This window comes from Chiloscyllium plagiosum, chromosome 3, assembly GCF_004010195.1.
Source record: "Chiloscyllium plagiosum isolate BGI_BamShark_2017 chromosome 3, ASM401019v2, whole genome shotgun sequence".
Classification (NCBI taxonomy): domain Eukaryota; kingdom Metazoa; phylum Chordata; class Chondrichthyes; order Orectolobiformes; family Hemiscylliidae; genus Chiloscyllium; species Chiloscyllium plagiosum.
Genome location: NC_057712.1, coordinates 63,381,177 through 63,399,977, shown reverse-complemented (window position 1 = coordinate 63,399,977; position 18,801 = coordinate 63,381,177). Strand labels below are relative to the sequence as shown.

General features: G+C 39.5%; 1 protein-coding gene across 3 annotated transcripts in view; it reads left to right on the top strand.

Annotated features, from left to right (window-relative positions):
• Positions 1-18,617, top strand: part of moxd1 (monooxygenase, DBH-like 1) — an 88,311-nt gene extending 69,694 nt beyond the window's left edge. For all 3 annotated transcript variants that reach the window (XM_043683260.1, XM_043683269.1, XM_043683278.1), the window contains 5 exons: positions 1,536-1,727; positions 6,772-6,831; positions 10,933-11,075; positions 14,814-14,982; positions 18,097-18,617. In XM_043683260.1, coding sequence (XP_043539195.1) covers positions 1,536-1,727; positions 6,772-6,831; positions 10,933-11,075; positions 14,814-14,982; positions 18,097-18,252 — 720 coding nt within the window. In that variant the 3' untranslated portion in view covers positions 18,253-18,617. The remainder of the gene's footprint in view (positions 1-1,535; positions 1,728-6,771; positions 6,832-10,932; positions 11,076-14,813; positions 14,983-18,096) is intronic.
• Positions 18,618-18,801: the final 184 nt, after the last annotated feature.

The window sequence follows — 18,801 nt, the reverse complement described above, 5'->3', positions numbered from 1 at the left end:
GTAAGCTTACTGTTAGGTTTCGGCTTATTGCTTTTGTCTCAGATCTCTTCTTTCCAAGTGTTTGTTTAAATATATAGCATAGTAAAGACACTCATTTACAGTTTTCAGAGTAATGACATTTATTTCCTAAATCACCACCTTAAATGTTCAGTGTCTCCCAACACCAGCATAAAGTGGCATCAGTCTGTACCAACTACAAGACACACTACAGTAATCTGCCAAAACTCCACCAATTATCCAATTTGCTACTCCTTTCACCTGATGGAACAACGAAAACATACAAAGGGACATGACTATCTCTAAAAACATAGACCATTCTCACTTGGAAATATACCCATTGGTCATAGTCTAAGGACATAGGGGAGGGCATTTTGGACTGAAATTACTTCACCAAGACAATGGTGAGCCTGTGAAATTTTCCTTCACGGAAAGCATTGAGGTGAAAGCACTGAAAGTTTGCAAGAAGGAGTTAGGTGTAGTTCTTGGGGCCAAAAGGATCAAAGGATTTGCGGAGTTGGATGATCAGCTATGATCATACTGAATGGCAATGCAGGCTTGAAGTGCTAAATAGCCTACTTCTGCTGTTAGTTTCTATGCACATTACTATTCCTCCATTGTCTAGAATTCCCAGACTAACAGTACTCTGGGTGTCTAGATTAGAGTGGTGCTGGAAAAGCACAGCAGGTCAGGCAGCATCTGAAGAGCAGGAAAGTCGACATTTCGGGCAAAAGCCCCTCCTATTCCCGATGAAGGGCTTTTGCCCGAAACGTCGATTTTGCTGCTCCTCGGATGCTGCCTGACCTGCTGTGCTTTTCCAGCACCACTCTGATCTGGACTCTGGTTCCCAGCATCTGCAGTCCTTGTTTTTACCTAGTACTCTGGGTGTACCTACATTACACAGATACACAGCTCACTACCACATTCTCGAGGGTAATTAAATGTGGGCAAAGAATGCCAACCTTACTTTTGCTGACTACATCCAATTAGCAAAAAGTAAATCAAAACTCTTTGTGATTATATCTGTTAATGCCGCAAATAAATGGGGCTAAATGCCTTATGTTTATATGTGAATGACCACATTGTTATAAAATAGTATATCCTCTGCCTTAATCACAAACGCCATTGACGACATCTAGTGGTACCACAGAAGTAGCAAGTATTGCATACACATTCCACCTCCTGTAATTCTGTTACATTTCAAGTTCAGGGAAAGAAAACATCCAGAGTTAAGATATCAGCAGTACCTGTGTGAACCCATCTGATGTTTACCTAAAAATAACTCCAGCCTTTTGTTTTATGAATTCAGTTTGATTAACAGCGGTTAGACTTTGTAAACTTGTGGAGAATCATAGTCTCTTCTACAAAAACATTCTGTATAAATGTACTGATGTGCTTTGTTGCTTGTTTTCAGCTCAAATGCAATGATTTAATTGCTAAAATATGATTTTCTCTCGAAGCTTGTCAAAAACAAAAAAACAAGTACTTTTACTTGTAGTAAGTTTCCTTTAGATTGAAAAATACTTTTCATTACACAGGCTTTGTCTCAGGAAAAAGCATCTGGGATCCATGTATTTGCTGCTCTTCTCCATTCACATCTTGCAGGACGAGTTCTAAGGATAAGGCATTTCAGGAATGATGTAGAGCAACCTCTCCTTGCACATGATGATGAGTTTGACTTTAATTTTCAAGAATTTCGCTATTTGAAAGAGGAAAGAGTTCTTCAGCCGGTATGGAACTTATTAGCTTTGGTTTTATAAACTTGGATTTTTGTAGCAATGAACTCAAAATGAACAGTTTTCATATGTAACAAAACAAAGTAATGAATATGAAAAGATATGAACTGACAAGACAGTGGGTGTTTGAACAAAGAATCTCTCCCCTTTTAAAGGAATTTCCTGAGGAATTATTATTAGTGATTGGGGAAGAGGGTACAAAGTCGACAGAGAGGAAGCTGGAGAAACTCTGTACATCTGGCAGCATCTGAGGAGCGTGAAATAGAGTTAACGTTTCAAGTCTGGTACGACGTTCTTCAGGAAATTATCTCTGTTTCTCTTTCCACCTATTCTGCCAGACCAGTTGAATGTCTCCAGTGTTTGCTCTGTTTGTTTCAGTTTTCCAGTATCTCCAGCATTTTGCTTTTTTTTCAAAGGGCTACCTTGTTTCGTGATTAGGGTAAAATGTGTCTGGTCGGAATGGCCCACGAATAGCGCCAATGACTGCCCTTGCTAATCTCTGTACTGCTGAGAGTACAGTGCCAGAAGAGCATTGACACCATGAAGGTACCAGCAGCGGCTGCCATTGCAGCAGATACATTGGTTTTCCCTGAAGTGGCTGCAATAATATGCCTTCTGGATGGGAGGTGCTGAGAACTGCAAATAACTGCCAGCAAAGTAATAAAATCCTCCAATATCTTACAAGTTGAACTTCCAACCGTGTAAACAATTTGGCTGGTTTGTTAGGCTCTGACACAACAGATGCCCATGTGCCTTTGGAAAAATATCAATTCATTGCCAGAAGAGGAACTGACATTTTTCTTTATTCTTTTCGTGGGATGTGAGCTTCACTGAAAAGGTCAGAATTGGTTCCCCTTCTCTCATTGCCCTAAATGGCTTACGTTGCAGAGCAGCTGAGAGTCAACACGTTATTGTGCATCTGGATTTTCATATAGGCTCGAATGGTAAGATGAGAGATTTCCATCAGTGAACCAGATAACATATCAAGGCAATTAGAGTCAGAAATGTACAGCACGGAAACAGAACCTTTGGTTCAATACGTCCATGCCGACCAAATAGCCTAAATTAATCTAGTCCCATTTACCAGCACTTGGCCCATATCCCTCCCAACCCTTCCCATTCATATAACCATCCAGATGCCTTTTAAATGTTGTAATTGTCCCAGCCTCCAGCACTTCCTTTAGCAGTTGATTCCATACACTCAGCACCCTCTGCATGAAAAGGTTGCCCCAATGGTTCCTTTTTAAATCTTTCCCCTCTCACCTTCATCAATGCCCTCTAGTTTTGGATTCACCTATCATGAGGAAAATACTCTGACAATTCACCTTGTCCATGCCCCTCCTGATTTTGTAAACCTTTGTAAGGTCACCCCTCAGTCTCTGAAGCTCAGAGAAAATAGCACCAGCCTATTCAGTCTCTCCCCATAGCTCAAACCCTCCAACCCTGGCAATATCCTTGTAAATCTTTTCTGAATCCTTTCAAATTTCACAACATCCTTCCTAAAGTAAAGAGACCAGAATGGAATTTGGGATTCCAAAAGTGGCCTAACCAATGCCCTATAAAGGTGCAATATGACCTCCCAGCTCCTATGTTCAATGCACTGACTAAGGAAGGCAAGTATACCAAATGCCTTCTTCACTAACCTGTATACCTGCGACTCCACTTTCAAGGAACTGTGAATCTGCAATTTAAGGTCCTCTTGTTCGGCAGTGCTCCCCAGGGCCTTACCATTAAGTATATAAGTCCTGTTCTGATTTGCTTTACCAAAATGTAGCACCTCACATTTATCTAGATTAAACTCCATCTGCCACTCCTAAGCTCACTGGCCCATCTGAGCAATGTCCCACTGTACTCTGAGGTAACCTTCTTCGCTGTCCTCTACACCACCAATTTTGGTGTCATTTGCAAATTTACTAACCATACCTCCTATATTTGCATCCAAATCCTTTACGTAAATGACAATAAGCAGTGAATCCAGCACTGATCCCCGTGGCACACTGCTGGTCACAGGCCTCCAGTCTGAAAAGCAAACCTCCACCACCACCCTCCGTCTCCTACCTTCAAGCCAATTTTGTATCCAAATGGCTAGCTCTCCCTGGATTCCATGTGATCTAATCTTGTTAACCAGTCTACCATTTGGAACTTTGTCGAATGCCTTAGTGAAGTCCATATAGACAGTATCCACTGCTCTGCCTTCATCAATCCTCTTCATAACTTCTTCAAAAAACTCAATCAAATTAGTGAGACTAACATACACAAATCCATGTTGACTATCCCTAACCAGTCCCTGCTTTTCTGAATATGGGTAAATCCTGTTCCTCAGAATCCCCTCCAATAACTTGCCCACTTCTGATGCAAGGCTCACTGGTCTATAGTTCCCTGGCTTTTCCCACCACCTTTCTTAAATCATGGCACTATGTTAGCCAACCTCCAGTCTTCTGGCTCTCGATGACACACACATCTCAGCAAGGGGCCCAGCATTCACTTCCCTAGCTTCCTACAAAGCTATAGGATGCACCTGAACTGTTCCCAGGGACTTATCCACCTTTATGCATTTTAAGATATCCAACACCACCTCTTCTATAATATGGACACTTTTCAAGATATTGCATTATTATCCTATTATTCTTACAGATAACTGAGATCTCCTTACAAATTTGCCAGCTATAAAGGTGTCAACAGTACAATCCCAATAAGGTGCTCATCACTTTCTGATTTCTCAGTTGATCCATATAACTTCATTTGAACTGGACATATGCCCTGGAATATCCTTCTTAAGTACAGCTGTAATATTATCCCTCATCAAAAATGCCACCCCCCACCCCGTCTGATGCTTCCCTCACCCCCCCCCACACACACACACACACACCTTTCTATCCTTCCTAAAGCTTTTGTACCCTGGAATACTAAGCTGTCAGTCCTGTCCATCCTGAGCCATGTCTCTGTAATGGCTGCGATATCCCAGTCCCATGTTCCCAACCATGCCCTGAGTTCATCTGCCTTACATGTCAGGCTTCTTGCATTTAAATAAATGGAGTTTAATTTGTCAGTCTTACCTTGTTCTTTGCTTTGGTCCTGCCTGCCTTGACTATTTGATCTGCTCATTTTCCCAACTGCACCAGCCCCAGACTGATTCATTTTCTTGTTATATCTCTGGATTTTACCACATAACCCCACCCCACTAGTTTAAACCTTCCAAGGTGACTCTAGCAAATCTTCACCAGTATATTAGTCCCCTTCCAATTCAACCAATGCACCCCATCCCTTTACAGGTCACTTTCACCCCAGCAGATCTTCCAATGATCCAAAAAATGTGTATTCTTCTCCCCCGCACCAGCTCCCCAGCCATGCCCTCATTTGCTCTATCTTCTTATCCCTATTCTCACTAGCACATGGAACCGTGGATAATCCAGATATTACTACCCTCAGGGACCTACTTATTAACCTTCTGCCTGATTTCTTTATTCGCTACTCAGGACCTCCTTCCTTTTCTCTTCCTCGATTGTTTGTACAAAAGTGTAGAACCACCTCCTGCTGGTCCTTCTCCCCTGTGAGAATATTCTGTATCCTCTCCTCAGAGAAATTCCTGACCCTGGCACCCGAGAGGCAACACGACACTATTCTGATATCTCGTTGCCGGCCACAGAAACATCTGTCTGTGCCTCTGACGAGAGAATCCTCTATTACAATCGATCTCTTGGAACCTTGTGTACCCCTCATTACAGTACAGCCAGTCTCAGAAACTTGGCTGTCAGTGCAACATTCCCCTAAGAGTCTATCACCCCCCTACTTTTCCAAAATTGCATACTTGTTTGAGATGAAGATAGCCACAGGAGACTCCTGACTACCCCGCCTACCTTTCCTAGAGGTAACCCATCTACTTGACTGTACCTGTGGTTTTTCTACCTTCCTGAAACTGCCATCCATCATACCCCTGGCTCCTATAAACTCCTCCCTGCCTCTAACTGCTGCTTCAACCTATCCATGTGATCTGAAAGATTCAAAACCAAACACATTTCCTGCAGACATGATCATCGGTAATGTGGAAATTCTCCCTTATCTCCTACATCCTATAGGAAGAGCACATCACTCTGCTAAAGGCTATCTTTGCACCTTACCAAACTACAGTCCCAGAAAATAGCACGGTCTTACTGCTCTAAGTTATCTTGGTACCTATGTTTTATATTTTAAAAAACACTTTAATCTAGACACAGATCTCAGTAAAACATATTTAAAAATTACCCTACGCACAATAATAAATTTACAGACAGTATAATTAGATTTAATAAACCATTTAGCTGTTCCCCTGCTGTTAGGAGCTCCTGACAATAAGCTTCTCCAAAATCAGCTGTGAATTCCGCTGTTTGAAGTTTTGTCCAAGAAAACTAAACAATGTCCAGAGATACATAAAACAAACAGCAGAGGCAGTCAGCTGTGAAGGTTCACTGCCTGGTGAGACAGCTGTGCAGGTTCACTGATTCTTTTCTTTCCACCTCCCACATGGTCTCTGATCACACTCATGTTTTGATATTCTTTTGCTAAAGTTCCAAAAAAATGCAACAGCTTGTAAGCAGTCATTGCTGCTTCAAAATTCAAGGAAATCAGCTCAAACACTGAAGAAACCTCAAAAAAGGAACTCTGACAACCAAAAGTATCCTATCCTCCATCTTAGATTACCCAGAATTCCAATAGCTTCATGAAAACTAATATTGAGACTAGCTTTCAATTCCAGATTTTTTTTTATTTATAAATTTAATGTGTTGCTGTTGGATTTGAATCTATCTCACCAAAGCATTAGCCTGGGGTTTATGTTACCCTAATGAATGACCCACCAATGTCAGATGTGTAACTGTTATCACCGGGAGTGCATAAAGGCAGGAACAACTTTTAACTTGAATTTCCGTTTATAACTTTGATTTTCTTATTCAAGTTTATGTTAATTTCTAGGTCTTTCATTTAAATGTCAAATTACACTGCGTTCTATATTTTTATTGCTAAATTCACATTAATGTTTAAAAGTGCTTACAATGTCTTACAGGGCGATAGTTTAGTGACTGAATGCCAATACAATACTACATCTCGCAGCAATATGACGTGGGTAAGAAAATACAATTGCAATGTGTTTGTTTTGTAAGAAGTTTATATTCTCTGATTAAACATCACTTGATCATCAGTTTTAATGTTTTATAAGAAAATAATTTTATCAGACAGCATTTAACTGCAGAAATATCTATCAGATCTTCTAGTCACTTCTAATAAAATCAGTTGGCTCCAGAGTGAAGTTCTTTTAATGATGCATGGACTATGTTGTTATGTTGTATGTGTAAAATTAGACTGATATTTCTTAATATATATTTCAAATAGTTATTTAATACAGGCTAAAAAGTGCACTTTCATTTTCAGGAACTAACCAGAAAGGGTGAAAAATAAAAATAATAATGATTGTTGATTCAATTTGATTTCATACCTGTTCGGTTTAGTCAAAATGCTAGATGGATGTTAAAGAGCAAAAAACCAAAAACAGCTTGCTTTTATGTCGGAGCTTTAATGTAATAAAACATCCCATGTTGCTTCAGAAGCATTACAAAGCGAAATGTAACACTACAGCATATGATAAGATATTAACACAGATGAACAAGAGCTTGGACAATGGGGTAAATTTCAAGAAAAGAGTCAGAAAATGAACATGAGGTAGAAAGCAATATACCCTTTTACCAAATTGAGGTGATGTGCTTAACTGCACAGGTTCTTTACATTTTTTGCATAATCTTGCAAACACAATAAATTAAGCACCACGTTTGAGATTTTAATGGGATTGTCTGGGCTACAAAGCAATTTAAAGGAAACATTGATTGAGAGGTGGAGAGCTTTATGGAGAAAACCCTAGAGCTTGGGGCATATCCAGATCAAAGACAGTCACCATTAGATTGCTTCTGAAGCAATCATCCCAACATCCACAAACAAAGCTGCATCAGAATATTATTCCAACAAGCCAACACACACTGCAGCACAGAGGAACTACGCAGTGCACAGGAAAATCACCGAGACAGTGCATTCAAAAAGAAAGGGTATCCAATAAATACAGTGCGCTTATTTCTCAGCAACAAACCCCAACAAGCAGACAAAATACTTCCAGAAACCTGAGCCACTTTCTCCTACATCAAAGACATCTTGGAAAAGACTGCCAGACTACTTAGACCCCTTGGCATCATGGTAGCCCACAAACCCACCAACACACTAAAGCTAATGAACTTGAAAGACCCTATACAGACAACAAGCAAAACTAATGTCATTTTGTCCTTGCAAGAATTGTAACAAAGACTACATTGGACAAACAGACATAAAACTAACCACCAGGATACATGAACATCAACTAGCAACAAAACGACATGACCCTCTCTCACTAATATCCTTACATACAGATAAGGAAGGACACCACTTTGACTGGGACAACACATCCATCCTCGGACAGACCAAACAGAGATTCACACGAGAATTCCTAGAAGCATGGCATTCCAACCGGAACGCTATCAACAAATGCATTGAATTGGTTCCCATTTACCACCCCCTGAGAAAAAGAACAGGAAATTACATCACCACAGGAAATGACATCACCAACCCAAGGAAACCTAAACACATAAACAGAAAGCAGGCCATACCACCAGTGTTTCATCCGGAGGCTCACTGATTACGTTACCTAGTATGGTGACGAAACATCTGAAAATGAACCTTCCAGCTCAATGAGCAAACCTACATCCTGAACCAGTAAAGGTGAAATGTGGGTGAAAATTCAGGAGCAGAGGAACTGAAGCAAGGGAGGAATTGAGCAAATTAAGGAGGTGAGAATAGGCAATCTTAATGTTGGAGTGGTAGATGACAGCTTTCATGCAGTCTGGTCCAGTCTCTGATAGTTAACAGGAGAAAGAATTGAAATGAGTGGTGAGAGAGCAGGGTTTGTGGCAGGACATAAAATATCTTTATTCTTCCCAATATTTAATTGGACAAATTTTCTGCTCATCCACTTATAAACAGAAAATGCTGGAAATACTCAGCATTTCAGACAATATCTATAATTTAAAAAATAAGTTCGCTTTTCCAGTGCAATTATTTTTGGTCAGGACTTTTAAAGGGAAGTCTTTATATATTGTCAATGCTAGTTTGAATGCTTTGATCATTTTTATGATCACTTTGTCCATATTAAAGGTTGCAGTCGTTTTTATGTGAAGATACCAATATCTTGTAATCATGGAACAAAATAGTCAAGCTTTACTGTCTTGCCACAAGTGCATGTTTTGGAGCTTCAGTTACCCCCACCCCATTAAACCATTTTCTAAAATCTTAATTTTTTTTCTTCTGGAACTATTCAACAGATAAGGGTGTGTTCCCAAGCTCTGTTAACAGGAAACATATGAAACTGCCCTCCCCTTTGAATTTCCTTTCCACTTCATAGGGAAATATGACAGTTCTATTCACTTCTTGCTCTCCTGCAGACGCCCCTTCAGACAGGTAGCTATCTGGAAAGAACTGCAACCAGACTTTACAGTAGGAACTGTCATTTCCTGAGAATCAAGCATCAACTTTCACCAGCCGCACATGTGAAAATCTGGTACTTGCTATCCAGAATGCAATGTTCCTCAAAAATCTTCCCAAGGTGTCACCTTACCATCTGATTCCCCTTCCAAATACATAGAAAGATGTGAAGGTACTTTGCCTGCTTTATTCTAACAAACTAAATCCACCAGAAAAACTTAGATCTTATCCATTCCAATGTTAACTAGTCTTTTAGAAATGTAGTAAGTCTCAATTACTGCCTGCCATCTCTCTGACAGTAAACATTTATTTTAAATGTGGCACCTCCTTGTTTCAGAACTTAGATTAATGTTGGAAATGTAAATAAAATCTTTTAATCATCTTTCCCTAATCCCATCTTTCTATCAACTCCAATTTGCTTTCTGTACTTGACATTGAATTTAGTATTTTCATTGAAATGTTTTGGTTCCGACTCTGCACTACCTATTAACAGTCCTATAATCTGATTGGCGAAGAAAATAACGATATCTGTTCATGGAGGGGAGGTTCCACATGTCCTGTAGAGGGTGCTGTTTATGTAGTTGGCTGCCATTCACTTCCAGTAGAAGTGGAAAGTCTGTGTGCAAGTGTTATAAACGATGTGTACTGTACCATATGTTCACTATAGAATGAAAAATTCACCTTTTATTCTTAATATTTGCGTTTTCGGGCTGCACATAGCAACAGAAAAATCAAACTTTGGAGTTAGCAGTCATGTCTGTTAGGTCTTCGGAGCTGGTTGGATGGAACAAAATGCGATAATATTGCACACTATATTTATACTTTTATTTTACTTATATACACTACACTATAGCCATTTAATTTATTCAGGTACTTAATATAGGGAGCTAGGACAGCATCTATATATAAAGTTACATTGATGCAATGATTTTATCAGTACTTTGCCTTTGGAGTCATGACATTTGGAGTGGGTACTTTAGCTGTGTCTGTATCATTATCCTTGCACCTTTTTTTTGAGATGACTGAATGAGTGCTGTAATTAATCAACTCATTTCACAAAATATTTTGATTCTCAGTTCTCTTTTCCCTCAGGCATATGCTCCCAATCCCTCATGGACACAAATACATACATGCTTCCTGTCATGAAGCTTCTAATTTATTGCAATGGTAGTTACAAAACTAGTCATATTTGTTATCTCGCCGTGGCGGTCAGTGTCCATCTTTCAGTCCTGCCAGTAAATGCTAATAGGTCATGCTATTGTGATATCACAGACAACCTTATACCCATATACACTTACAGTAGAAGCATTTAGATAATAGGAACATTCACTGAATTTCCTCAACTTTTATTAGGATTTTGAGAATACCCGTAGTATTTGCATTGACAGTCTAACTAAGACAAATAGAACTCAGTACAGACCCCTGCACAAAGTATGCGATTTTTTATTTTAGAATGCAATTTTTTTAAAGAAAGGGTTTGTAGACCTTTTATGGCTGGCCAGCAGTTAAAACCATATTAAATATTACAATGGTGAAGAAGTCTCAGTCCTCTGGATTGTTCTGCATGAGTTAAGTACTGGTGTAAGTTTAAGTAGGTAAGTGATGTGCAAAATGTCTGGATATACAATAATGAAATGACAACAAGCAAAAAAAAATTGTTCTTTTACAGGGCGGCCTAAGCACAAGAGATGAAATGTGCTTGTCATACCTTCTATACTACCCGAAAATAGATCTTTCCAGATGCGAGAGTCTTCCTGAAATACTTCCACAGCTAGAATTTATTGGAGTGAGAGAAATTATCCAACCTATCAAGTAAACATATTTTCTACTCTTCTCTACTGTATGACCAAAACAGCTACTCATGAAAGATTATAACAAACCTTTTCTAAACTTTAAATATTTTTTCTCAAACAGCTTAGCTCTGATTATAAATCAGTGTCACGTAAATAACCACGCATTTCAAGCAATACATTACAAGAATGTGAGGCAAAATCTCAAGAAGCAACAAAAGTCTGTACAGATTTGGAAGATCAAATCTGCCTGACAAATTTCTCAATGATTTTGAGAGTTTAATTTCCCCTCATAGTTTATTTAGACTTTCAAAACACTTGCAACAGAATTGAAGTAAAAGCCATACCATTTCAGATAGAACACATTAAAGAGACAAATGGCAAAATAAATTTAATATTGACAAACGTAACATATTGTACATTGGGTGAAAAGCGATGTATTGACTTGGCATGAAAGCAGACTTGTTGCAAGACGCAACAGCCACAGTCAGCAGATCATACAGGTCTTAGTCATGGAGACTAAATAGAGCAACAGTGCCTGCAACAATCTGTGAGCACGAGGGCAACCACAATGATTCTTATTCATCAGCCCTATTCACGACTCACTTTAGTTGCTGCAAGTATTGCTACAGGAAGGAAGGAAGGTGTCCTGTTTGCTGACAAAGTATTCCCAATTGTAATATCCTCTACATTGGCATGATTGATTTTAAAAAAATCTGACTCAGTGATTGCAAGCTCTCAAATCTTCCTAAGCGTAGGTGCAAGAGACACAGGTATTTGTGTGGTTAGAAGCAGCAGTGCCAACCACTGAGCCAGTGTACTGTCCACACAGCATTTCATTGCCAACTGGTAGGAAGGCCACAATGTATGTCCATACGAGGAAGTCTGGTCGATGGAGTGAGCAGAAATAAGAGAATTTTATTTTGCTGGTGCATTCAAACATTACAGGCTATATTCTCCCATTTATTTGGTAAGTCGTTTTTCTATTGAATTCCACATTTGTCCAGTCATGACTCAGACATTTTTTTTCACTCTTCACCTCACTAATTATGCAACCAGTGTCCTCTTCACATAATTGTGCTGTGGGAGAAGTGAGATTTTTGCTGCCAGGACCTGTAAATGTACAAGTTGGTGGCACCATACTTCTCCAGTTTCCTCATTTCCCCTCCCCCCACCTTGTCTCAGTCAAATCCCTCGAGCTCAGCACCGCCTTCCTAACCTGCAATCTTCTTCCTGACCTCTCCGCCCCCACCCCACTCTGGCCTATCACCCTCACCTTGACCTCCCTCCACCTATCGCATTTCCAATGCCCCTCCCCCAAGTCCCTCCTCCCTACCTTTTATCTTAGCCTGCTGGACCCACTTTCCTCATTCCTGAAGAAGGGCTTATGCCCGAAACATCAATTCTCCTGTTCTTTGGATTCTGCCTGACCTGCTGCGCTTTTCCAGCAACACATTTTCAGCACCATACTTATAGCCCAGCCATATACCACTTCGCATTGCTGCTGGCCAGGAACTAGCTTACACAGTATCTACTTAGGAAACCAAGGTGTCTCAAAGGAAAGCTGGGCCATGGTGGATGTTGTGGTAAACAGAACGAGCATCCTCTATCCAACAGGTCAAGGCAAGTTTTGCCCTTAATAAGCCAATGCAATCTGATTACCATGGGTCAAGGATTTCAGTATCACTTTATAATCGGGCCCATGAGCCAGATTTAACACTTGAAAACAAAAGTCAGGGAGTCTGGCTTTGCCAGGTTAGGCTTACAGTTGTTTCCAGCTTTTAAAATAAAACATAAGAGAGAGATTGGGGAAAGTAACACTTTTGTAATCAGCAGAGGAAAAATAAATGATTTTGTTAGCTCCCAGACAGTATGCTTGTAGACTATTGTTCATTCACTGAAAAGAAGGAGCTAGAAGGGATTTAAGAACCAAACTTTCGCCTTGGTGAGGCGAGGAGGAATCAGAATGGTTCTTGCTGCTGGAAGTTTATTCAGAAATTCTCAGACTGGAGAAATGTTACTTTATGTACTACTGTCAATTGACAAAACTATAAATATGAAATAAAACTCATTTTTGGCTGTGGAATATAGGGTAGACTTTTAAGATACAGTGAGGACAGACATGAAGGTGACATCTCAAACTGACATTTTCTGTTGTTTCCCACTTCTGCAAGATAGTGGGTTAAAGCTGACTGTTGGAGGTTGACCAGAATTTTCTAGTTCTCTGATGTCATTGGGAGTTGTAGTTGCCTGGAGATGGCCTTATGGTAGTAGATATGAGGAGTGTTGTCGGCAAGTTTAGAGGCCTTCCTACCTCGCCAGATGCACTCATAGACCACCATGTGGAAGAAATACTTTGAGTTAAATTTTAAAATATTGGAAAATGGACCTCTGACTTGCAGCACAATGTCTTATTTTGCAAGACCAACCTCTACTCCTACTGAGCTGGGGTTTCCTCTATCCCTTGTCTTTAATTGGACAGTAACCTTGTCATCTTGCTAGTCACTCACCAATTCAGTCAAAATCACAGTTGAATAACTTGTTCGTCAATCAGTCGGGCTTCTGACCCCCATTTGAGTGTGAAGGTAAGGTTCAGAAAACTGCTGCAAAACTCCAGCTCCATACCTGACACAAAATCCAGAATGAAACTGTGCTAGAAATCATGAATTTTTTTCTGACAAAAGAACCTGAGCTTCCAAAAGCTGCGAGCATCCTAGGTCAAAGGCAGGCCCTTTATGCAAGACACAAAGAAAATGGAAACCAGTGGCAAGCCATCAGAAAAAAAATTCAATGTACTAGTGAGGTAATGAAGAGCACAAGTTAAGGAGGAAAATTGAGCTTTGGCCATTTGGTAGCAAAACAACTGAATTGAGTGACAAAATAGTGAGTTATGATTTCGACAGCAGAATAGAAAACACCAGATTCAAACTTGCACAGATGCTGTAGCAAAGCCTTATATTTAATCCAAAGGCTTAGATAATGATCTGGAATCATGAGTTCAAATCCCTAGAATACCAGTAAAGAAATTTAAATTCAACTAGTTGAATAAATCTGGAATAAAAAGCAAAAAAGGAGCAATAATCACAAAAGTGCCAGATTTGTGTCAGAAGCGTATCTGGTGCACCAGTGCCTTGGGTAGGAAATCTGTTATATTTACCCATTGTGGTCTGTGTGTGGCTTCAGATCTATAGCGATATAGTTGACTGGGAAATAGTCTAACAAATCACTCAGACAGGAGTAACAATGTGCTACTCCTAAAATGAGAAAAAAACCCATCTACAATGGCACAAACTGCTTAAGAATATGATTTAGGCAGACTTGTTCTTAAGAAATGGAAGAATCTTATTTCTGTGTACAAATTGAATAAATTACATTTGATGTGAGGAAATAAATTTTGTAACCAATTGGTCTAATTTTAAAATTCATCTGTAATATTTGCAAGCAAGAGCTGAAATGCTTTCCGGTTGTTTTTTTTTTGTATGATTTAACATGAACTGTTTCTTCCAATAGATTAATCTAGTGAATTACCAGAAAGGAAAACTGACTAATATGATCAGACTTTGGATTGGAAATGGATTCTATCCAATTTCTACTAAACTACAACCAAATGCTGGCAAATGGGATTAGGTCAGGTTGTGATGTCTGTTGGGCATGAATGAATTGAATTGAACGGTCTGTTTCTGAGCTGTATGAATCTGTGACTCTAATAGAGAAACAGTGTTGCACAATTCATTTTGAAATATTTGTTTTCTGCATCAAGGACGTGGCCATTTATCATCAAAAGTCCCAAGAAATATAAGGACCTTTCCTTCACTGAAGCCATGAATAAATTTCAATGGTCTAGGAAGAAAGGAAGAGAATTTAACAGCCTTGTACACAGAATTGAAATGAATGTTAGATGTGCTAAGCATAACGAAGAGGAATGGCACGTGAGTATAAATTACTGACTCTGAGTATGGGGAGGTTGTGGTGCAGCACAGTAGTTAGAACTGCTGCCTCATAACGCCAGAGACCCGAGTTCAATTCCCACCTCAGGCGACTCTCTGTGTGGAGTTTGCACATTCTCCCTATGTCTGTGTGGGTTTCCCCTGGGTGCTCCGGTTTTCTCCCACAGTCCAAAGATGTGCAGGTCAGGTGAATTGGTCATGCTAAATTACCCATAGTGTTACGTGTAGGGGAGTCGGTCTGGGTGGGTTGCGCTTTGGCGGGTCTTGTTGGGCTGAATTGCCTGTTTCCACACTGTAATCAAATCTAAATCTAATTAATCCAGGCTCATACAGTGGGTTCCAAGGCAGCAGGAGTAGAGTAAGATTTAAATTCAAGGCTGAAATAGAGATTTTTATCCAGTAAGGAAAGAATCATAGAATCCCTACAGTGTGGAAACAGGCCCTTCGGCCCAACAAGTCCACACCAACCCTCCGAAGAGTAACCCAACCAGACCCATTCCCTTACCCCTACCCTATTACTCTACATTTACCTCTAACTAATGCACATAACCTACACATCCTGAACACTATGAGCAATTTAGCATGGCCAATTCACCTAACCTACACATCTTTGGATTGTGGGAAGAAACGAGAGCACCTGGAGGAAACCCACGCAGACAGGTGGAGAATGAGCAAACTCTACATAGACAGTCGCCCGAGGCTGGAATCGAACCTGGGACCCTGTGAGGCAGCAGTGCTAACCACTGAGCCACCGTGGTGGCAAGAAGAGCTGAGATGATCAGATCAGCCATGACAGAGTTGTCAGTGAATGGCAGCAGACTTGAAGGGCAGATCAGTCTACTTCTGCTCTGACAAATGTCATCTTCAGGGAGTGTTTATCCTAAAATTGTACACTACATCTAAAGATGTGTCAAAATGAAATTCAGAAAATAATGTTTGATACTTTGAAGACATTTTGCTCTTTAATATTTATGTAAGATTTAAACAGAAATAGGATGAATTGTCAAACTTTCTCAGGCTATTCACTGTAGGTAATTAGATATTGCAGCCATAAAGCAGATTTGTAGTTTAAGTAAACAGTTACAGGAAGGGTTGTAGTCCATACTAAACTTTTAATACATTGAAATGAGACTCATTCCTAATAAAGTCCATCAATTGGCGAATTAACTTGGTGTGTAGCAGTAAAACTATTGCAATATGTCCTGTACAGCTCTTTACACATTGCTAAAGATCTGTTGTACAAATCAGATTCAAATAGGATTCCAAAATTGGAATTGTCTGGTTCACCCTTAGTGTCAGCAAGAGGAATCAGACATGAGCTCAGGAACAGAATTTGTGGAGAACGTTGAAGGCAATTACTTCCAAATTCCTAATATTAACCAAAGGAAATTTTCCCTCCTCAATACTGGGTATGTTACATGTAGCTGGCCAGGGCCAAGGCTATGGAGCGGTTGAGAGAGATGGTTGTAAGTCGAGTTGGGCATCATACAATGTGGAACCTGATGTGCTTTTAGCTGGAGTTACCAAAGAGAAGCATTTAGCTGAAACAGTGCAGGGTACCATAAAGGATAGATTGTTAGATCCAAAGGTCACATTGCAGAAATTATCACTGCATTCTAGCCTTGTGCCAAGATGATATATATGATGATGTAAGATTTAATCAATGTCAGCCACTATGCAGGCTCAGTATTCAGACACAAACTAGCTGTTTTCAGTTCCTGACTTCTTAATGTAATATGGAGGGAGAAAGCTGATACTGGATATTGGATTTCTGTTTGTTAAATCCCAGGAAGCACCTCTGGTTCATGTTTATTGATGGTCCTAGTTAGACCAGCAACAGGAATATTACTCAATCCATCACTGACCGCCTACAGATTGCACTAGTCAAGCATCAGCAGTATTCTGGTATACCTATGAGAGTATCTAAATGTTGCCTCTTACCCCAATCTCTGTGCACAAAGTTTCCATTTGTTGGTGAACCCCGGGGGGAAATGTGCATATATTCTTTATTAGCCAGACAAGAACTCTGTCTGGATCCCTCCTTTCCTTAATCTGAGACCCCTCAAAATGAGAGATGCCCACGTGTGCTTTTGATGCTCATTGACCAAGTAATGTTATATTAAAAATAGAAATAATAGTTGTGCTGACAATTTTAAATGATACGAGTGGCAAGGTTTAGTTCAAATCTTGATTGAGACTAATTTTTCCAGTGTTTTGCCTCTACTGCTCAGAGTGGCTCATCTTGTAATTGAGAAATTCAGGACAACCTGCTGGTTTACAAATGGTTTTAATAATGGCAAGGACTGATTCGGCTTTCTGAGACTTGTGGCCAGAGAACCTGCCCAACCATTACCTCCACAAGTTGCACTTTATTATCACAAGTCAAATTACCAGAATTCTTTAGTTAAAAATATTAATGCATTAACATTGCCTCCTCATTCTGCTGTGTGGAAATAATGGCAACAGCCTAACTGCATCTCATCAGTACGAAATAGCTAAAATCCAGTCTTTAACAACAACCACATTTCCTTTCCTATGAAATAGCATAGCATGATGGTGGTCAGTTTTTTTAAATGTTGCTAGAATCCAAATCATGCTATTTGCCTGTAGTTCTAACACTCCTGAACTAATCGGTGGATTTGCATAGATTGACATTATTTAGTAAATCATTTCAATACAAGAATGGCAGTTGAGTGATGACTACATCTGCAGAAAAATTCAATTCCAAAGATTACCAACTTTATTCAAGAATGACTATTGCCACACAGCTATCACATACTGTGCCTTAAACCTTTACTGCCCTTGAAGTAAGCTAATTAATAATAGCATCATTGCCAGTGGTATGGATGTGCTAGTGTTGTTCAGAGCAGTGCTCCAAAAGCTAGTGTTTTCAAATAAACCCGTTGGACTATAACCTGATGTGATTTTTGATCATTGCCAATAGCCAACTGGTTGACCTATTTTGGCTCATAATATAGTTGCAGCATCACAGAAATACTTGCAATTTTGTGCTCCAGAGTTTCCTGTTAAGATCTGTGTAGAACAATATTTTCCATGGTCAGAGATTTATAAAGGTCCTTTTTTTTTAAAATATAGGTACATGGCATACCAGTATCACCACCATCATTGAATCCTTGGGAACCAAAAGCGGAAGTGGAGCCAGTTACCTGTCGAACAGCTTGGCAGTATTCAGATCCACTCCCTGTACTTTTTTCATTAATCTTACATATTGTTCTTGCTACAGGAATCTAATTTGTTTGTATAAACTTAAGTATACCATACATTTTCACTTTTAAACTCTATGCTGAAATTGAATTTGCACTGTCAAATCACTTTCACCTTTGAAAGATAATCCCTTTCAATAATTAAGTTACAATTTTGATAATGCAAAAATGTTTATCATTTCAATGAATCTTGGGACTGGTCAAGCATTACCATGTTTCTGTTTTGATTAAAAGACAAGAATCTCTTCAGAAACAAGAGTGCTGCCAGATGTTGTGAATTAGGGCTTTTTTACTCCTGGAAAGGATGACATCACCATGACTATCATGTGTTTCACAGCTGTATTTTAAATTTTCCTTGACAAACAAAATTAAATACATGTTTGTGAGCCAAAATTTCCTAGTATTTCTTTCTATAATTAACACAAGATTGTGCGCAAATTACTCCAGGATGTGCGATACACACTGACTAGTTAAACGGAGAAAATAGTTAATATTCCCATAATTTAAGAATATTTCCTATCAGAAAGATGTTGTGAAACTTGAAAGGGTTCAGAAAAGATTTACAAGGATGTTGCCA